Source organism: Neopsephotus bourkii, unplaced genomic scaffold, assembly GCF_033783945.1.
Source record: "Neopsephotus bourkii isolate Nb327-2 ecotype Australia unplaced genomic scaffold, CSIRO-AGI_Nbou_v1 NB_1759, whole genome shotgun sequence".
Lineage (NCBI taxonomy): Eukaryota > Metazoa > Chordata > Aves > Psittaciformes > Psittacidae > Neopsephotus > Neopsephotus bourkii.
The window spans coordinates 998,202-1,018,093 of NW_026902233.1; the positions used below are offsets into that span (position 1 = coordinate 998,202).

General features: G+C 38.5%; 1 protein-coding gene across 5 annotated transcripts in view; it reads left to right on the forward strand.

Moving 5' to 3' along the window:
• Positions 1-19,640, forward strand: part of FANCC (FA complementation group C) — an 88,404-nt gene extending 68,764 nt beyond the window's left edge. For all 5 annotated transcript variants that reach the window (XM_061377534.1, XM_061377531.1, XM_061377536.1 and 2 more), the window contains 6 exons: positions 2,982-3,081; positions 7,263-7,338; positions 8,174-8,255; positions 11,836-12,007; positions 14,615-14,815; positions 18,214-19,640. In XM_061377534.1, the coding sequence (XP_061233518.1) occupies positions 2,982-3,081; positions 7,263-7,338; positions 8,174-8,255; positions 11,836-12,007; positions 14,615-14,815; positions 18,214-18,354 (772 nt within the window). In that variant the 3' untranslated portion in view covers positions 18,355-19,640. The remainder of the gene's footprint in view (positions 1-2,981; positions 3,082-7,262; positions 7,339-8,173; positions 8,256-11,835; positions 12,008-14,614; positions 14,816-18,213) is intronic.
• The last annotated feature ends 252 nt before the right edge of the window (positions 19,641-19,892 follow it).

Consider the following 19,892-nt stretch of genomic DNA (forward strand, 5'->3'; position numbering starts at 1 on the left):
CCAGCGATCATGGGATGGTTGAATTCGAGATCCTCAGTAGAGTGAGAAGAGCGTGCAGCAAGCTCACTGCCCTGGACTTCAAGAGAGCAGACTTTGGCCTCTTCAGGAACCTGCTTAGTAAGGTTTCATGGGTTATAGCCCTAGAGGGCAGGTGGGGCTAACGCTGTTGGTTGATATTCAAGGGTCACCTGCTACAAGCTCAGGACTGTTGCGTCCCGACTAGAAGGAAGTGCAGCAGGAGGGCCAGGAGACCTCCTTGGATGGATAAGGAGTTGCTGAGGAAACTTTGAAGGAAAAAAGAGGCTTATAAAAGGTGGAAGCAAGGACAGGCAGCCTGGGAATAATACAGGGATGTTGGTCGGGTAGTTAGTTAGCAGAGAAGAGATTGAGAGCAGCCCTGCAGAGAAGGACTTGGGGGTGGTGGTCAATGAGAAAATGAACATGAGCCGGCAGTGTGTGCTCACAGCCCAGAAAGCCAACCGTATCCTGGGCTGCATCAAAAGGAGCGTGACCAGCAGATCAAAGGAGGTGATCCTGCCCTTCTGCTCATGTGAGACCTCACTTGGAGTACTGTGTGCAGTTCTGGTGTCCTCAACATAAAAAGGACATGGATCTGTTGGAACAAGTCCAGAGGAGGGCCACGAGGATGTTCAGGGGACTGGAGCACCTCCCATATGAAGACAGGCTGAGAAAGTTGGGGCTTTTCAGCCTGGAGAAGAGAAGGCTGCATGGAGACCTCATAGCAGCCTTCCAGTATCTGAAGGGGGCCTATAGGGATGCTGGGGGTGGACTCTTCGTTAGGGACTGTAGTGATAGGGCAAGGGGTAACAGGTTAAAACTTAAACAGGGGAAGTTTAGATTGGATATAAGGAAGAAATTCTTTCATGTTAGGGTGGTGAGGCACTGGAATGGGTTGCCCACGGAGGTTGTCAGCCTCCAGGGCCATCAACCTGGCCTTGAACACTGCCAGGGATAGAGCATTCACGACTTCCTTGGGCAACCCATTCCAGTGCCTCTCCACCCTTACAGTAAATAAGTTCTTCCTTATATCTAACCTGAACTTCCCCTGTTTACGTTTAAACCCTTTGTCCTGTTGCTACAGTCCCTGATGAAAAGTCCCACGCCGGCATCCCTATAGGCCCCCTTCAGATACTGGAAGGCTGCTGTGAGGTCTCCACGCAGCCTTCTCTTCTCAAGGCTGAACAGCCCCAACTTTCTCAGCCTGTCTTCATACGGGAGCTGCTCCAGTCCCCTGATCATCCTCGTGGCCCTCCTCTGGACTTGTTCCAACAGCTGCTTGTCCTTCTTATGTGGGGGACACCAGAACTGTATGCAGTATTGCAAGTGGAGTCTCACAAGAGCGGAGTAGAGGGACAGGATCACCTCCTTCAACCTTCAGGGACAACTTCCACTAACCCAGGTTGCTCAAAGCTCCATCTAACCTGGCCTGGAACAGTTCCAGGGGTCAGGCACCCACAGCTTCCTTTCAGCTGTTATGAAGAGATGTGTAGACATTAAAATACTATTCAAGATTTAGTCATGCGAGATTTTAGAATGCTGCTGATAAAGAACCTGTATTTCATTGCTTGGAAACTCTGTTGAGTTTTTACAGCTGGCAAAAAGCTCCTTTTATTTTGGGAGTACTTACTATGTTAGAAGTACAGATCTAAGCATTTTGTCTATTTCAGAGGTAACTTTTCCTGGTATTTGCATGCTTTTCATTGAAGTTGATTGTGCTATATTGTTTTAGCTTAGTATTGTTGTATCTACTTGGGATATAAAAACTTTTGGGTTTATATCCCATGTAGAGGCTTATTTTCTTGCTTTGTGCATGTATACAGAAGTCCATACACTTAGACTGTCTTCAGTTTCTGTATACTGGTTTTTGTGTTTATATTAGTGATTATGTTTGCCTGTAGTAGTTGTGTGAAATTTCTCTGTTACAGTAATGTTAGCTGTTCTTGCCTTTTAGAACGTTATGGAATTAGATTATTATGCTTTGCAGCCCATGTGTTTTTCTGCTCCATTTGCTCAAGGTTACATTATGCCCTGTGGAAGGTCAGTTAAAGCTTTCACCTTCATGAACCTCCAGAGCAGATTTTATGATTTCATCATTGAAAGCACATTGAAATGCATTGGTTAAATCTGCAGCAAGGACTGACCTGAAGCACACCTTTGGCATACACTCATTTCTGTTTGTGCTGCTGATTCATTGCTTAATGATCGCTATGGAGTCACAGCAATTGAATAACAGCTGTATTGTTTAATATTTCATTTCAGTGTCTTTGTATAGTTTTCTAAACATGTAACTTGTGAATATGATCAACAACTTTTCTTGCTAGTTTCCCTGGCTCCAGTAGGAGTATTACATTCAACAGTTTAAGTCAAGATATTTTTGGTTGGTTGGTTGGGTTTTGGTTGGGTTGTTTTGGGGTTTTTTTTTGGTTGGTTTGGTTTTGTTCTCTCCAGGTACCATACTCCAGGAGATTGTACTAGATTGTAATTTCTCTCTAGTTTGAGATGGCCTATGGGATGCAGTCCCACAAAATACTGAAGTATGCTTAACTGTAGACATGGGAATAGTTGATCTGAACCCAGTAATGTTGCTCAGATGCCAAATTTTCCTAATAAAGTTGTGATAATCTCATTTTTTTTAATTTTATACTTCTTTCCCTATTGATAGGATAAATTATGTCTGCATTTATACTATATATACACTTACAAAATCTAGTTTATTTGTAGGACCTGTGTATGGGAGTGGAGGGGAGTGGGGGGGAGTGGCCTCTTGTTTAAGTAAAATAGAATTTTAAAAGCCTGCAAAGTTAGTACTTGTCAGGCATAATGAGCTCAAACACAGACTGCATCTACAGCATATAAACAATGTACCTTTTGTTTTCTTCATTTCAATTAACATTTCTTCATTTCAATGTGACAGCAGACTCATTGTCTGATCTGTTGTAATCTAACTTCTCTATGCTTAGGAATGCATTGATGGAAACTGATGGAACTCCGGAAGTTATGACCATAATACAGATGTTTACACAGGTTTTCCTTCAGGCTCATCAGAATGAAAACAAGCAGGTTAGTAAAGATCTATTTCTAAACGTTTCTTTTCAGTAAGAAGATAGAAAATTTCACAAAGAACAATTTTGCCCTTAAGAATGGTGACGGAATATATAAATAATAGCATCTCCCTATAGGTGTATATATTGCCAAAGTTCAAACGTTTTCATCTGTGAATAAAATCATAGTATGAAACCAGTATGTGAGAGCAATTTACCTGACTTCACCTGGAGTAATCCTGCAACCTAAACTGTGAGTTTCATAGGACAGTTCACCTAGTGGTTAAGTTTCTATCTGTACAGTGAACATGATCATGATCATCTGTCTTTTATAGAAAGGATGAAAAACTTCAGCATGTTTTATTTTTGCAGTAACAGGGTTTTTCATAAGTAAAACAGAGATAATAACCTTATCCTCATTTCTCAAAATGATTGTAAGTAGGATACTAGATAGTCAGATTTGTCTGTTCAGAAGGTAAAAGGTGCAATACACACTGGTTTCAGTTCCTGGTCTTTACCATTTGCTTTCAGAAATTTTTCCTCAGCCTGAAGATTCAGATATCCCAGCTTAATGTCTCTTCTTCTGCACAGATTTCTGTACAGCCCTTACTGAACTAAGTAGAATTATTTTTGTATGTATTAATATAAATAAGAGCAGGATCAGCTTCTCATTTTTAAATTTTGAAATTGAGATATGAAAAGTCTTGTCTTGTTAATAGGTTGCAAACTTTTTAGGCTCCCAAATTACACTGTCACTTCACATCCTGACAATTTTGTTTGGTTGTTTAACTCCATAAGTTCGAAAAGTGTCATATATTTTAATAAATTTCACTTTTAGACTTAAGAAAATTTCCAGTTCCTTTGATTTTTGCATCTGTTTAGGGAGATGGTAGTTAAGAAAATTTTGGGATTTCTTGGAACTTGTGATGCATTGTCCTGTAATAAGTGGTGTGATTCAATCTGTCTTCTAGCTTCAGGCAATATGTAGTAAGGATGAAAGTGCAGCTGTCTTGCTTCACATGCAGGTGCTGTGTATGCTCATTTTATGCCACCCTGGTTGCACGCTAGCATCACACTGTGTGGAAAAACATAAAGATTCCATGCTCGTCAGACACCCAGAAGCCAGTCCTGTTGGGCAGGTGATACATTTGCTTCAGGGTGAAAGTCCTTCACCTATTGGCATTGCAATATGGACTATTGCTCACTTTTTTTGAAGTGTTACTAAATGTTAAGTTTCCTCTATTTAACTTGTATACAGTTTAATTCATAGGCTCTAATTGAGGTATTATCTTAAGATTGTTAAATCCTTTGTTCCAGTTTGTGAATCAGCCATAATGTTAACTGAGAGCTAGCTTAGAAAAATTCAGGCACAGATTGCTCACTTTTTTTTTTTGTCATACCAATATTGCATCTATTCATAAGGTACCCATCTTTGTGGTATCTGGATGCCCTTGACAGAACATGTGCTTCATTAACATTTCACAGAGGCATGGTAAAACCATTAACAACAGAAGATGAAGAGGGTTCTGCGTGGTCATCTAAGATCGTAGGAATTTATAGTACAATTAATTGAAAAAAGGCTAGGCAAACAGATTTGTCCCCAAAATTTTCGAAAGAACCAGGTCATGTCTGCCAGTTGCACAGGTTTGCAAGGGAGGAGGAGTATGAGACTTTTGCAGTGTGACTGCTGTCAGAAACAGCTGTCTTTTCTAATAACTTTGAAGACTACTTAAAGAGAACAAGGTTGGCAGAAGGAAAGCTGAAGAATGTGAAAAAGTGCTACAGGGGTTAGGAATTAAATTCCTTCATCTGTGTTTGGGTAGAGTGAAAAAGGTATAAATGGAACATGGGATTTAAACCTACTTAGGAAAAAAAAAACACTTATATAGGCATTGAATAAGGAATTTAAGAGTGGGTGTACTGAGATCACTGTTGTGATAATCCTTTCCATGTTTTGTACAACCAGATTTTCTTCAAGTTTATTACTGTAGTGAAAGCTGACCAAAGGATATTTGGGTTACATTGCTCATAAATTTATAAACTTAAAGTTTTAAGGCTTAGTTGATGGAAACTGTAATTTCCTCCAGGATTATTTTCCCTTGATCATTTCAGAATTGTCACTGGTTCTCACTTGGGAATTTTGTTTTAAATCACTGGATGAATATTTTAAGCCAGTGTGATACTTTTATTTCCTGTTATACATCAGGGCAATTATTATAACCAGCTACGTCCAGACTCGGTCTGTCTCTTTGAACCTTGTTTTGCACTTTGTGTTGTCTTATGTAAGGAAAGAACTGCCTAAAATACTGTGTTTGCTTGATAGGAAGCAAATTTTTTTTTTGCTTTGCTTAAACAGCATGCTGAAAACTGGTTTTCACTTACTTTTCAATACTATTTTTATATATAACTCATTTTGTGGGCTGTTTTAGCTACTATTAACTGTGTCAAGAGCTGCTTTTTCATGGTGATTCTTGGTGCAAACTAATTGGCTACATGCATTCTTTAGGATAGAGATTATTAATTTTTAATTAACTTAATTCCACTTGACAGGTAGTCTTTTATAGTCTTACCATACCAGTGATTGTCTGAGAGTGCAACATGTATGTGTGCTGTAATTTCAATTAATTGTTGTTTACAGAACAAAAAATCAGTACAGACAGAATGTCACATTGTCTTTGTTTTTAAGATGCATGCATCTATATATCCAAGATAGATTAGTTACTAAATATGGTCTTCATTGGATTTAGAAATTATATTTTATAGAATGTGTTTCTTTTATGTATATAATATATATATATTCCACAGAGTCTGTTTGTCAAGAGATGACCTATTTATTAGATACTTTATTAATCCTAAAGAAAGGAGATGGAATAGTTCTAAGGCTAATAGTATGGAGACTTGAAGACTGAAATGACAGAATCATAGAGGTTGAGGTTGGTGGCCTTTGTTGAACTCTCTCCAGTATGTTGATGTGTCTCTTGCACTAAGGAACCTGAAACTGCGCATAGTACTCCAGGTTTGGCTGCTGGAGTGGCTGCTCACCAGTGCTGAGGAGTGGCGAAGGATCACCTCCCTCGACCTGCTGGCAATCCTTTGCATAATGCAGCTCAAGATACAATTTGCTGCCTTTGTGGCAAGGGCGCAGTGCTTGCTCAAGTTCAATTTGGTGCCCCATCCCAGCCTGTACTGGTGCCTGGGGTTGTTCCTTCCCAGGTTCAGGACTTAATACTTTCTCCTTGTTGAACTTCATGAGGCTTCTACCAGCCCATTTCTCCAACCTGTCAAGGTTCCTCTGGATGGCAGCACAACCCTTCAGCGTTATCAGCCACTTCTCCCAGTTTGGTGTTTCTCCGCCCCTTCATCCAGATCATTAATGAAGATGTCTAACAAGATCGTATGCAGTATTGACCCCTGTGGTACACCACTAGTTACTGGCCTCCAACTAGACTTTGTGCCACTGACCATCACCCTCTGGGACTGGCTATTCAGTTTTCAGTTCACCTCAAAGGCAGTTCATGTTGCACTTGCACATGCATGCTACACATTAGACAAGCCTGCAGTAGATATCTGCAGAACAAAAAGATTAAAGATATGATTAAAGGTGTGTTGCTGCTAGTCTCAACTACACAAGCAGCAATGGTCATAGTATACAAGTCATACATGCATAGTATACAAGTCATGCATACCCCGCTAAACTGAGGACAAGTCTGTTATGTGTGACTACCCTACCTTGTGCTGAATCAGATCCTAAGAACTTTAGGTTTTCTTTTCTGAATAAAAGGCAGTAATCCACACTACACTCGGATATTGTAGATGTTATTAGTTCTTAGTTTAGTATGAAGCTGTTCATACTGGAAAATGAAATTAAACTAATTAGTGTCTCTTTTAACCTCTGCATGTTGAGTTGAAGTCTTGGTATTGCAGGGAAAAAGCCTAAGAGTATTAAAATGTAATTTTCTTCATAGTCTGAATCTTTTTTAAGGCATATATTTAAAAAAATACGAAAGTATTTTTTCTAAGCAAGCTTCTCCTAACCATCCCCATCTTTTTTAATACAAAATCCTAAAATTAAGTGTAAAGTTACTTTTCTGTTCTCTCGCTTCAGTCTGTATTAATTACTACCTTAGATGAGATTGTTCATTGTGAGTTTGTTTTGAAAACTGACCTGAAGGCTCTTAAAATAATGATTTTGTATCTTAGCATAAATTTTCACTGAAGGCGTACTTTCCTTACCATCACCAGCCTCTTGTAACAGCTTTACTCAGACGTCCTTTTGGTAAGTTTCTTCATGAAATATTTGTAGCATTAGCCAACCTCCATCACCTGTGTACCTCTTCAAATAACTTTAAGAGGCTTGAAGAAAAAATTACACCATTTCTTAAACAGGTTGTGTTGACTTATCAGTTTTAATAATAATCTTTTAATGCTTTGTTTTGGTTGTGGGAGAGGTTTTAGATGTTCCTGAAAAAACCAAATTCTCATGTAACAATAATGCAGACGTAACTTTAAAGAAAACTAAACCAGAAGTGAATTATAAAGAAAGGGTGCTTAATTTTCTAGAACTTAACATGTTACTGAGATTGTAAAAATACAAAATATTCTTATTAGTTGTCATGAAAATTTTCGTATGTGTGTTACAAGAATAGCCTTGCCAATTGTCTCTGAAGCTTGAATTCTGCTGACATTTTAGATTGCAAAATTTATTATGTTTTTAGGTTTCCCATTTCTATAGATCAGTATGATGCAGTTTTATGATACTGTTCAGTATGATACAGTTTTTCATGAGGAATAATTTCAGCTAGTACAAGAGCCTCTGACAATATTACTGCACTGATTATATATTGAGATGGCATTTACACAAGGGTGCATCTGCCTCATTTGAATATTGCTAGCTGTACTTCATCACTTAGCTTTGTAAATGAATTGTTCTTAGAAACTCAGTAATCAGTATTGTTGAAAATTAGGAAATTTCAAAATGAAATTTTAAATGCTTCATGATAACCGAATCAAGTTGCACAAATTTTAGTGATAGATTAATGTGGTTAATATGGTTAATTTTGCTAGCTGGACAAAGTAGAATTTAAAGTTTTATGTTTATCCTCCCTCCTCAGAGCTGCCAGCTACACACTGGTCTGCACATTTGAAACACATTTCAGATACGCTCAAAGCATTGGTAGAAGATACAAATGTTAGGTAAGCAGTATTATATTTTCTAATTTTTTGTCCTTTGTACATTAGTTTGTGAAAAGACCTGTCATTCAAAGTCTTCAGTGGCTACATTTCATAATTTGCTTCTTATTCTCAAAGTAGAGATTTGTTTTGAAGAATAGGACTTTGTTTACTTAACTAAACCTGAAGTTTGTAGCACCTATAGACCTGTCCAATAAGCCCTGGGTAAATAAAATCTTGTTGTTCCTTTCATTTAAGCAAATAGCTAGCTGTATAGCAGAACTGCTTACTTGCCTACTCTCCCATTTCTCTCCCCAACTTTTAAAACCAATTCTGGATTGACAAACAAGAACTCTTCCAACCAGAAAAGCAGCTAGTATTGTAAAGAGTTTGTTGTGAGCAGTACCATTTTAGTTGTATTTGCTTTTTGCAGGCTTATGCAAACATCCAAACTTCCACCTTCTTGATGGGTTTTCTTATATAGATAGGACTGCTAGACTGCAGTATCATTGCTTGTTATATTACTGTTGGAGCTGACCTCCCATGTTTCTGACCTATGGTCCTTCACTTTTTTTTTTTCCTGAATAGTTGATATAATGATGATAGTGTTTGTGTACATGAATTCTACTTTCTTAGTAGATGCTCCAGGGCTGTATCAAAAAGAATGATAAAAGATACATTTCTCTGTTGCTGCCCTGTAATTCTTTCATATCAGGTGTGATGAGACCTGACTTGATTAGATCTGCTCCAAGAGTCAGCTTTCCAAAGAAAGTTGAACAGCTTTTAAATAAACTAATTTTTATTTTAAACCTGAAATATTTCAATAAAAACATGGAATGCTTAGGCCAGATAGACTTGCAAAAGATACCCAGCTGTCCCCCTGTGTCCTGGAAGACTGATACTTGCATCCACACTTGGTTTCAGTTAACTCATGGAGACTTTTTTGTTGTTGTTGTTGAGTGGCAGAAGTAGCTTTTTGCTGTTCCCTCTAAGGCTGAGCTCTTTGCTGGCAGCTTCTCACTTTCTGTATAAGCTGCAGTTCAGTGCACACGTTCATCCCGGAAGTCTGTCAAACCTTTCCGCCCTTGGAGTGTGACCAGTAGCTGACCCTGGCTTCTTAAAGAAACACATAACTGAAACTTAGAATAAACAAATAAGTATTATCCATCATACTGTATTACAGTAATAGAAACATATCTGTTCTCCTTCTGTGGCCTAGCCCTTTCTTGTCTTATATGGTCTTTCCCCGCTTTGCTTTCATAATACACTAGTTTGAATAGTATTGTACTTGCCAGAATATTCCCTTACTTCCTTTAGAACTCATGGAACAATTATGTTTTCTACCAAACCCCTCTCAGTTAAAAAGAAAATGGATCTGGCTTGAATTTTTAAATACTAATATTCACAAGGAAACTGTGTACAATTTTCTTTTATTGCTTTATTCCTGATTCTGCATCCTTTATACGTAGTAAGATTAACAGAGGAGTGAAAAATAGCACTATACAGCATTCCCTCTTGCTTCTTATAATCAATGCTTTCTGTTTATATAGCCTGGTTTTAAGTGGTTTTATTTTACACCAAATCTCACTCTTTCAGCAAGGTGCTGTGCAGTTCTAGTCAACAGGTTGCTTCTGTGCCACTATTATATATTATACATGAAGTCATCTAGTAAATATTATATGACATTTTAAATCAGAAACCAATTGATGTACATTTTGCGGGGGGAAGTCCCAGAGAAAGTGAAGGGCTGCTTTTGGCAATGACAGTGGAACAGCTGACAGAGACTGTTCTGACTGTTCTGAGCAGGCAGAAACAGCAGCAGGGACAGAAGTGGAGGGTACGTGAATCCAAACTGAGCACTTTGATGGTACAGGAAAGTTATGGTGAGTTGTAAATGGCGCCCAGGCTCTCTAGTCAAGAATTAAATCCTATTCTGCTAAGTACTTGTTAATGTTTAATGCATAATATTTAAGAATTTGTATTTACCCTTTGAGCAATAAACACTTACAGTCCTAAATACTGTCAATATTACCCTTAGTTACTTGTTTTCAGTACTTAACTTTTAATTAAATTCCATTTTTTATTGTAAATCCCTGGGTTTCAAAGCTAGCCTATCCACTTATGTTGTCAGAGCATTGACTTATGGTCAGAGAAGTAGGCTGCTGTTCTAGATTGCAATCACCTCTTTTTTTTTTTTCAAAGGTTTTTAATGTTGACTTTCCAGGTTCTACTATCTTCAAAGACTTTTAACAGTGCTGATCCTGTTCCTTTAGCCAAGGAATTTTAATCTCAGGTTTTGTCACACATCACAGCATTCTGAGCCATCCTGCTGTCCCCTCTAAAAGCTGTGGAATATCAGCAGTGGTGACTTTTATAGCAGTCACCTCAGTATTCTATTTTCTCTCTATGTCAACCTCTTATGTCTGATGTCAGTTAACATGCTTATCCAGAAATACCAGTGTGACGGATTTGTGTCCCAGGAATACGATTTTAAGACCCTGAAATTGTATGTCATATTGACAATACCATTTTCAGGATCAGTAATTTCTGGTATACCTGTAGACAACATCAGTGACTGCTATACTCCAGGCAGAATACTATCTGCATACACCATACCTTCATCCATAAAGCTGTGCAGCCCACCCTTCCAGGAAGTCTTAAATATAAAGCAGTATATTCCAACTATGATCTTGTCACATTCCCCAGATAAAGTGATGGTATCAGACAACTTCATTAGCTCCTGAAACTTCTCAGATCTTTTGGAGTTTCCTGTAAGGGGTGGCACAGCAGCTCTTGAAGTCCCCTGGAATAAAGCTTAAGAAAAACCTATAATGCTTAAAACTTTTCCCAAACATAACAGGAATAATCGTACCTCGTTCTTAATTCCTTCCAGCTGTACTTCTGTCTGTCCTTCCTTCCACATTTAGTTTGACTTTTTGCTTTGAGATGCCTACTGTTGGTTTGCATCTTCCCGTTATTTCTCTTTAGTTTATTTTAACTTCAGAAGAGTACAAGTGAGAAAGTGTAGCAGTGAGCTGTGGTTCATTCTCATCTTTCTTTTTCTTATGCAGAAACCCAGATGTAAATACCTTCAAAATTCTCATTAAAGAGTACCTGAATTTAAGAGTCAGAAGATGAATATCCTTAAAAACTTTATATTGAGTCCATCTAAATGTAATTCCTCATGAATTACCAAAACCCAGAAAATAACCTTGGAAAGAAACTGGAAGGCAATATAAAACAACAGTGTCTTAGAATGCAGCATTTGAGATATTACTTACAGTTTTGAAAATCCTTCAACTGGAAAGTATAGTTGATAAAGTTTAATTTTGTGATATGTATTTAATACATAATATTTTGTCACAGAAACTGGTGTAATGTTCTGTCCTACTGGCAAAGTTAATATCTTAGTAGCAGTGGATGTGTCTCCTTTGGTCATGACTGCAAACAGTAGAGTAGTACATGGCTGTATATTTAGCAGGTAAGGCATATCTATGGAAGAAAGTTTCAGGATTTTTATTTTCATGCCAGCACCCTTTGCAGTTAACACATTTAAAATGTTAAATAACAAGAAATACTTAATTCTATCTTTGTCATTTCCCAGTTCTGCTGCTGACCTTTTTGAAATCTGGTTTTTGGTTGTTTGTTTTGGAGAATGGCTCGATATTGCTGCAGAACAATTACTGAAGGCTGCTGTAGAACCAGATGCTTTGCTGTGGCTGCTGGCGTTTTACTACTGTCCTCAAAATGAAAATCAACAAAGGACTCAAACAGTGGTGAGTAATGTAGTGATGTTAAGCAGCAATAAGCGGTCAATATTCTGCTTATATCTTATTGTTATAAAACAAATAGTGCATACCAGAAAAATGAAAGTTCTATACTGGAGAAAGTACTGGCTTTACAAGGTCTCCTGGGAACTGTGTTCCAGTAGAGAAGCTGAAAGATAATTTTGTGGATTTACTTGGTGACATCTATAAAACATTTTCCCTCTTTCTGAAGTATATTGTATAGATAAGCACCTTCTTGTCTTTCTTTTGGTAACTTGGGTGGTTTTAATCACCGGTAAACCTACTCTAGGATGGTTATTTTTTAAATCACTGTGTAGCATTGCAGTGTTATGGCATCTTCTGATAAGGAAACACAAGAGAAATTGCAACAGCAGCTGAAGCAGTAAAGATACTTTTCAGACACAGCTATGAATCTTTGCACATCTATTCTGATTTCTCTTATCTATCTATACTGATATTTTGCATTTATGAAACTGTAAAAAGTATGTTATATTCCACAATATGCTAGGTTTCTAGCAGAAGGAAACTATGTTCTAACCTCATGCACTGTACTGCATGAAGAGTGCTGTGTGTCTGCATATTTACACAAATAGCATGAAAGCCTTTAATTTAGACCTATTATACAAGTTTGAACTGGCCTAAGCAACCTGATCTACAAAGCTCAGATTCAAAACTCGGCTGCAGCAGCTCCATTATTTATTTTTTTTTAAACAGATTCTGTTTGATTTGAAAATGCAGCCCAGTATACCGTGCTAGAAAAACATCATACTTTCATTGTGCATCTAGTGGTCAATGTATCACAGTATGTTCTTCAACATTCTATTTCCTTCCCTTCCTGCAACCCAGATGGCACTACAAACACAAGCTCACATCCCAGTCACTTAAAACTTTTCCTCTTTTAATTTCTTACAGTCTAGGAGTGGGCTGGGGTGTTGGCTGAGCTACAGTGAAGAAACTGGGATTGATTGGTTTTGGAAAAGAAGGCAACACCCAAGCAATATAAAACTGAAGGACTGTAGGTGCAGATCTCTGTATCGTTACTCTAACTCCAGCATCACAGAAAGAAACCACATTGTCCCATACCCAAAATTATCTCCCTGTGTCCACCCTATTCTATCAGTTTGTTATTTTGTGATAATGTACGACAAACTTTAGGAAGAAAAAAGCTTTTCCACGGACAGCCCACGCAGTTACTCATCTCTTCCCAGGGGTCTAATATTTCAGTTCATTATGATTCTTTTCTGTAGTTACTTCAAGTAAGACTTATTTTTTTCCACAGGTCAGGCAACTTCAGAAGCATTCCCACAGTTCATGCAAAGCTTCTGCCTTTAGTTAGATACTTGCTTTTTCTTTTAATTTGTCCTTTGCAGGTTAGCTCTATAGAGTGTTTCCTTCCTCAACCCCTGCACCAGTTAAGGATTAAGATGGGATGGGAACTTCTAGCAGATGTCAAGCTGGAGGACTTTCCATGCAGCCTATTTTTGTGTGGAAAGGCATGCACTCATGACTTAACATTTTGTCTTCCTGCTACTTACTTTAGATAGCAACTTAATATCAGCAAGAGTGGGATATATAAATTGATTTAAAGAAGACGGAGGCTAATTTTGCTGTTCACCAGTCTTCACTCATATGTGCAGGACTGAATATACTGCTACTCAATCATTTGTTAAGGGTCCTTTATACCTTCAGACTCTGAAACACTAGAGGAAGAAATCTTGGAGGTTGGTCATAGTAATTTTGGCACCGAGTCTCCAAGGGTGGGTGGCATAATTCAAGAATAGCAGCTTTTTCAGATATTTTATGTTGAATCGGTAATAGTGCAGGGCAAAGTTGATGAATGACTGAAACAAATTTTCCTCATTAACACAGTTGAGAAGTGGGTGTCTTTTTCCTTTGGGTCCTCAGTGGTGTATTTTTCCACTGTTGCTGCAGTTACTCATTTTGTTTTTTTCTACCAGTTTGGTTTATTTTTAATATAGGGAACAACATTATTCTTAGGATTTTTTGCAGTAGTTGCTTATACTTTTTTTTTCAATTGTGTAGGTGCCAAAATCTTCTGTTTTCTACTTGCAGTAAAAATTAGTTTTTATGGGCTAACTCAAAAGGTAAAAGCATAAGTTGCAAACAACACAGGAAGAAGGAAAAAAATGCATTCATACCAGAACATTTTATCAGGGAAGGCCAGGCTGCATGGGGATTTAACTGATTTGTAGCGGCAATACTGAAATGAGCCCTTGAGGAGCCTCTGTTCTTCTGTCCACAATGCAAAAATCTGACTGTGTTCTGCTGAGGGAATTTCTCCATTTCCATTTATTATTAAAAAAAGGTCAAATCCTGGCTCGATGCCCTGCCTGCTTAATTTGCAAGACCTAAGAAAGTTAAAAAATCCATTCTGTCCACTTCTGTCTGAATCAGTATGAAAGAAATGTGTACAGCCCTTCCTTCCCTGTTCTCCCTGCTCAAACTCTTTTCATGTTTGGGTAATTTGTGCCAAGGATTCAGTTTCCTGTTAGTGAATAAATCCAAAGGAAAAATACCGTAAGTATGACCTTTACTCTTCTCTGATCCTTCATCCTTTGAAATTGTTTCCTACAGGTAGAAGCTAAAGCAGTCTACAATCATCTAATGAGGCTCTTCAACCATATAGTCCTTTCTGTCAAAGATCTGGAGGCTGCTGTACACAGTATAATAGATACAGAGCGGTGTTGTAACCAGCGTCTTATAACACATCTTCTTACCAACTTTTTGCTCTTTTCATCTGGGGGACAAAGAATTGCCCAGGAATTTATTTACCATGTAAGTATTTCCCTTTTTTCAGTGTAAGTAAAACATGGGTTTTTTACTATTTTAGATTTAAGTTCCTGTCTCTTAAAAAAAAAACACCAAACCACAACAAATCCACAAATCACATAACAGAGAATTAAAGAATATTATGACTACACCAGCTACACCTAGCCTGCTACATCTTTATTTTCAGCCACAGTCAAAATATTTTCCTTCTTAACACTTCTTGACAAGATCTCACTGGAGAGGTTGCTGTCCCGACTATACAGCTGCAGAAATAGTTGGAGCACTAGCTTGCAGTTAAGGGATATCTACAGTTCCTGGCACAGACATTTGGCCATGCTCATCCAAACATTTTATTTTCCCTAATTATAAATCACTGCTGATCTGCTGTAGAGATGATGGAAGTGTCTTCTCTCTGTTTTCTATTAAGTAAAACAGCTAGTTACTGAGTGTTAGCATTGATGAGGCAAACACTTGGTGCTTTACCAAAGCCAGAGAGGAAAACAGTATGATAAGAGAAAAAAAGAACGGAGATATGAGAGTGAAGCATGGGATCAGACTCTGCAACTCAGAGAGAGTTATAAAGCAGATTACAGCACTGGGTGCAAGAGGGATCGCTCCTCCTAACTTGCACACCGAGGGGTTAAGCAAGCAGGTATTACACACAAACATGCATATTCATTAGGTTCCTGAGAGTTTGACGGGGTATTATAATTAGTTTAGGTACTCATTATCATAAGTCTCCTCCCTTCTGATGCTTGCACATTGCCCTTCGATGGTCGTGGGCAGGGGTCTTCAAGATGAAGTAAGCAGTCTTCCTCAGGGTGCACTCTTCACCTTTGGCACAGTTGGATGCCCCAGTAATCACAAATTAGCTGAAATCAACCATGTCTGCAAGTTTCTGATAGCTGGCAAAGATTTAGAACAGTCTGACCTTCGTACAAATTTTATTGCAAGCAGAACAGGATGGGCAGGCAAGGAGTATCCTAAGGTAGCAGGTGTTTGGGAGTCACCATCTGCAAAGTAACTGATAATTAGGATGGTCACTCATTAGAAGGATGATGGAAAGAAATAGTTCACTCTTGTTAGTAAGACTACTAAATTCTGTTATCACACCACAGACTTACAACACAAACATTGTTCTCTATCTCAGACCTAAGATAAGGTAAAAGTTATCTTAACCCTATGTTTTCCAGGCACTTGCTTTCCTTATATCAAGAGAATGTCACTTAAGGTGTAAAAAAAAAGCTAAAGAGGGGTAAAATTTGGAAGCATCCCCATAGCATGTTGCTATATTGTTGCTGACATTCTTTAAGTATACTGGTACAAACAGTAAAATGCATTTTTCTCTCTCAAGGTTACTAGTGCTATCTTGGTATGAGATTAGGAATTTATTCCTCTCTAACTACAAAACCATACTCTTCATAAGTACAAACCTTCTGTGCAAGCAGACCTAGGGCAAGTGCTAGGTTTTAGCATGTTTTTTTTTTTTTCAGCAGCAGTGTGCTTGTACGTCTGTATACGGTATATGGCATGTATAAGGAGCTTGTTTTTATGATGCAGGCAACTGGTAACCTATTTTGGTGTTTATTCTGGTCGTTATTCTAACTTGGTGATATTCTGGCTGACTAAACACACATAACATTTTTCTGTTTAAGAAGGGCTAAGGTATTTCCAGCATGTGAGGTGTAAGTTCACACGTGATCAATTTCTCCTTTGCATAAGAATATAATGATAAAATTTAGGGGGCTGTATGGACTTTTACAGTCTCCTGGGTTTAGTTTTTCTTTCAAGGAGTGTGGCTGTTGAGCAGTGATGCTGCAATACATACTAGTCTTCTACTTTAAACCTTTTCAGGAAGACTAAAGGCAGTTTCTTTACAGAAGGCAACATAGCTAACTTTCAAAACTCTGAGTATTCCCCAGTGTGGGATGCTCATGAGCTGTTGTAGGCCAGAGTATGTTCGTGTGATCATATCTGTCAAATACTGTGAAGGGATGCCATCCAGGGGGACCTAGACAATCTTGAGACGTGGCCGAGCGCAAACCTCATGAGGTTCAGTAACGCTAAGTGCAAGGTCCAGTACCTCGGTCAGGGCAATCCCAGGCACAGCTACAGGTTGGGCAGAGAATGGATTGAGAGCAGCCCTGCGGAGAAGGACCTGGGGGTGTTGGCTGATGAGAAGCTCAACATGAGCCAGCAGTGTGCGCTCACAGCCCAGAAAGCCAACTGTATCCTGGGCTGCATCAAAAGGAGCGTGACCAGCAGGTCGAAGGAGGTGATCCTGCCCCTCTACTCTGCTCTTGTGAGACCTCATCTAGAGTAGTATATTCAAATCCCCAACACAATAGGGACGTGGGCCTGCTTGAATTGAGTCCAGAGTAGGGCCATGAAGGTGGTCAGAAGGCTGGAGCACCTCTCCTATGAAGTCAGTCTGAGAGTTGGGCTTGTTCACCCTGGAGAAGAGAGGGCTCCAGGGAGACCTTATAGCAGCCTTCCAGTCTCTAAAGGGGAGCTACAAGAAATCTGGAGAGGGACTTGTTACAAGGGCATGCAGTGCTACGACAAGGGGAGGGGGGTGGCTTTAAACTGAAAGTGGATAGATTTATATTAGGTATTAGGAAAAGATTCTTTACTGCGAGTGCTGTGATACACTGGAACAGGTTGCCTGGAGAAGTTGTGACTGCCCCATCCCTGGAAGTGTTTCAGGCCTGTTCTAGTGGAAGGTGCCCAGCCCATGGTAGTGGGGTTAGAACTAGATGGTCATTAAGGTCCCTTCCAACACAAACCATTCAATGATTCTGTGTAATCATTAATGAGTAGCTAGGCTCTCCATGTGATTTGAAAAGGCCTGAAGACAATATAAGAAGAGCAGAATGCTGGGGAACAAAACTGGGATGCGTGACAGTGTTTTTGGTTAGCATAGTAAACTTGGGGTTTAACAAATACGTAAAGTACCTGCTGAGCTACAAAAATCGCAACTTAGGGTCTTTTCCTGGTACTTTGCCATGTTTTGAGGGAGGCTTCTTTATTAACTTTTGAAAGCTTTACAGAGCTGAATTGTCTCCCCAAATTCATCCAAAACCTTCATGTGCTTTCAGTTGTTTTCTAAGGAGATGACTTATAAATGGTTACACTGTCTGGCCATTTGTGTTTCCTTTAAAAACTTTCTGAGCTCTTCATTTGTTTCACTTAAACTTGAGAGAGCAGTAGAAATCTCAAAATCGTTCAGTTCCACCAAGACATATGAAAGAGACATCTTGGCAGAAGTTGCTTTTAAACTCGGAGCATTTCATATATTCACTGGTGAGGGACAAATCTGTGGGTTTGTTGCAAACATTAATGGAGAATTCTTAGTACCTAGCACCATAATTACATTATGTCCCATCTTTCCTGTTTCCCTTCAGATTACTGAGACAACTGACTCAAGCAAAGAAGTCTGTAGCCTTCTTATCCGTACTGCATACAGAATTAACCGTAATGGAGGAAACACAAGGACTGTGAGGCTGCTGAATGAACTTCTTAAAAACCTAACACTGAAAGTTTAGATTTTTAATATTATCTATTTATCAAGCAAACAAATCAGATCTTTGTCCAGGTGTCAGTGTTTCATTAGCATTTCCAGCAGTAAAAACGTATCTTAAGCCTATCCTGCAACTTTGTATTCCTTCATAAATATTTGAATTTCCTTTCTTGGAAATGTTTGCCCTTTACAACATAATAGTAAATACTAAACATGGTTGAAAATTTTGTGCTGACCACCTTCTTTCACAGGAGACCTAGGTCATTTAAGGCAGTTTAGTCATCTTATTGTTTATCTCTCCGAGGATCAGTTTTTCTCCCAAATTACCCATGGTTTTCTTCACAAAACATATCCAGTTGCTTGGTTGATAAGTTGTTCCTAAAATGTTTTGTTCTGTAATTCTGCTTTTATGGAAGTAACGGTGATCTCAGCTTACGGTGATTCATGGTGAAGGCGCTCTATGTTCTCAGGAAATCAGTGCTGTTTCCTGAACGCTTTAGTTCATTTTTAAAATGTTTCCAAAATGAAACTCCTCAGATTGCTAAATGTTGGTTTTTTGTTTTCCATACTGCAGCTTTCACAGGACAGTGTTCTTTGCATAGTACTATACCAATAGCTGGTCTTTGTCAGCAGATACTGCAGGTAGAGGTTGTTTGCAGTACAGTTTATATTCAGTGTGCTGTGCCTGATACTGTTGTTTATTTGTTGAACAAAACTTCTTTCTTTTCATACAGATAAAACAGATCAAGCACCACATAGGCATAAGGAAACTTCCCACTTTGAGGGCAGAATTTCCTGAAGAGGCCATATGGTTGCAACTCTTTCCTTTTTTTGTCCAGAGGTAGTTTTTGCTCGCTTCATTGTTTCGGTTTTTTGTCTTGGACAAAAGAGCATGGATAGGGAGCAATGGCTTAGTGTCTTACACTTAGGAAAGTATTTGTCCCCAAAAGTTTTTTGAACCTGTTTCCATCTTAACTTAAACACGTAGTAATGACAGAGGATCTGAACAGTTTTCAGTAATTTCTTTTCATATATTACCTGTGTCATTTAATGTCAATACTTCCGCTATGTTCAAATATGCTACTTGGAATACTATTATTGCATATAAAATCAGAGGCATGTATCTTAGATTAATACAGTTTTCTGAATGTAGCATTTGGGTTTGAGCTAAAGAAAAGAAAAACAACGTACTTGGTGTCCCTTGGCTGGAAGAGTGGAAGGGTATTTTCTGTAATGCTGTGGACTGATTTAATTTTGTTCCTAGTGAGTCATGTCAGACCAAATTACAGACATTATATATCCTGTCAATCAGTTTGTTAATGTCTGTAGTATCTGTATTACAAAATATTTAGTATTTGAATCCAGCATATGAAGAAATAGTAAATAAGTAATGTATGTTGTGAATAAAGGGGTTTTTTTTCTCTTTTTGAATTTAAAATAGTTCTGAACGAAAAATCTAAAAGAGGTTATGTTGCAATTTTTCAGTTGTTGGTAGCCACATACATCTAAAAAAGCAAAATAGAGCAACCCTGTTTCTTTCTGTTCCCTGAATATCATACCTGG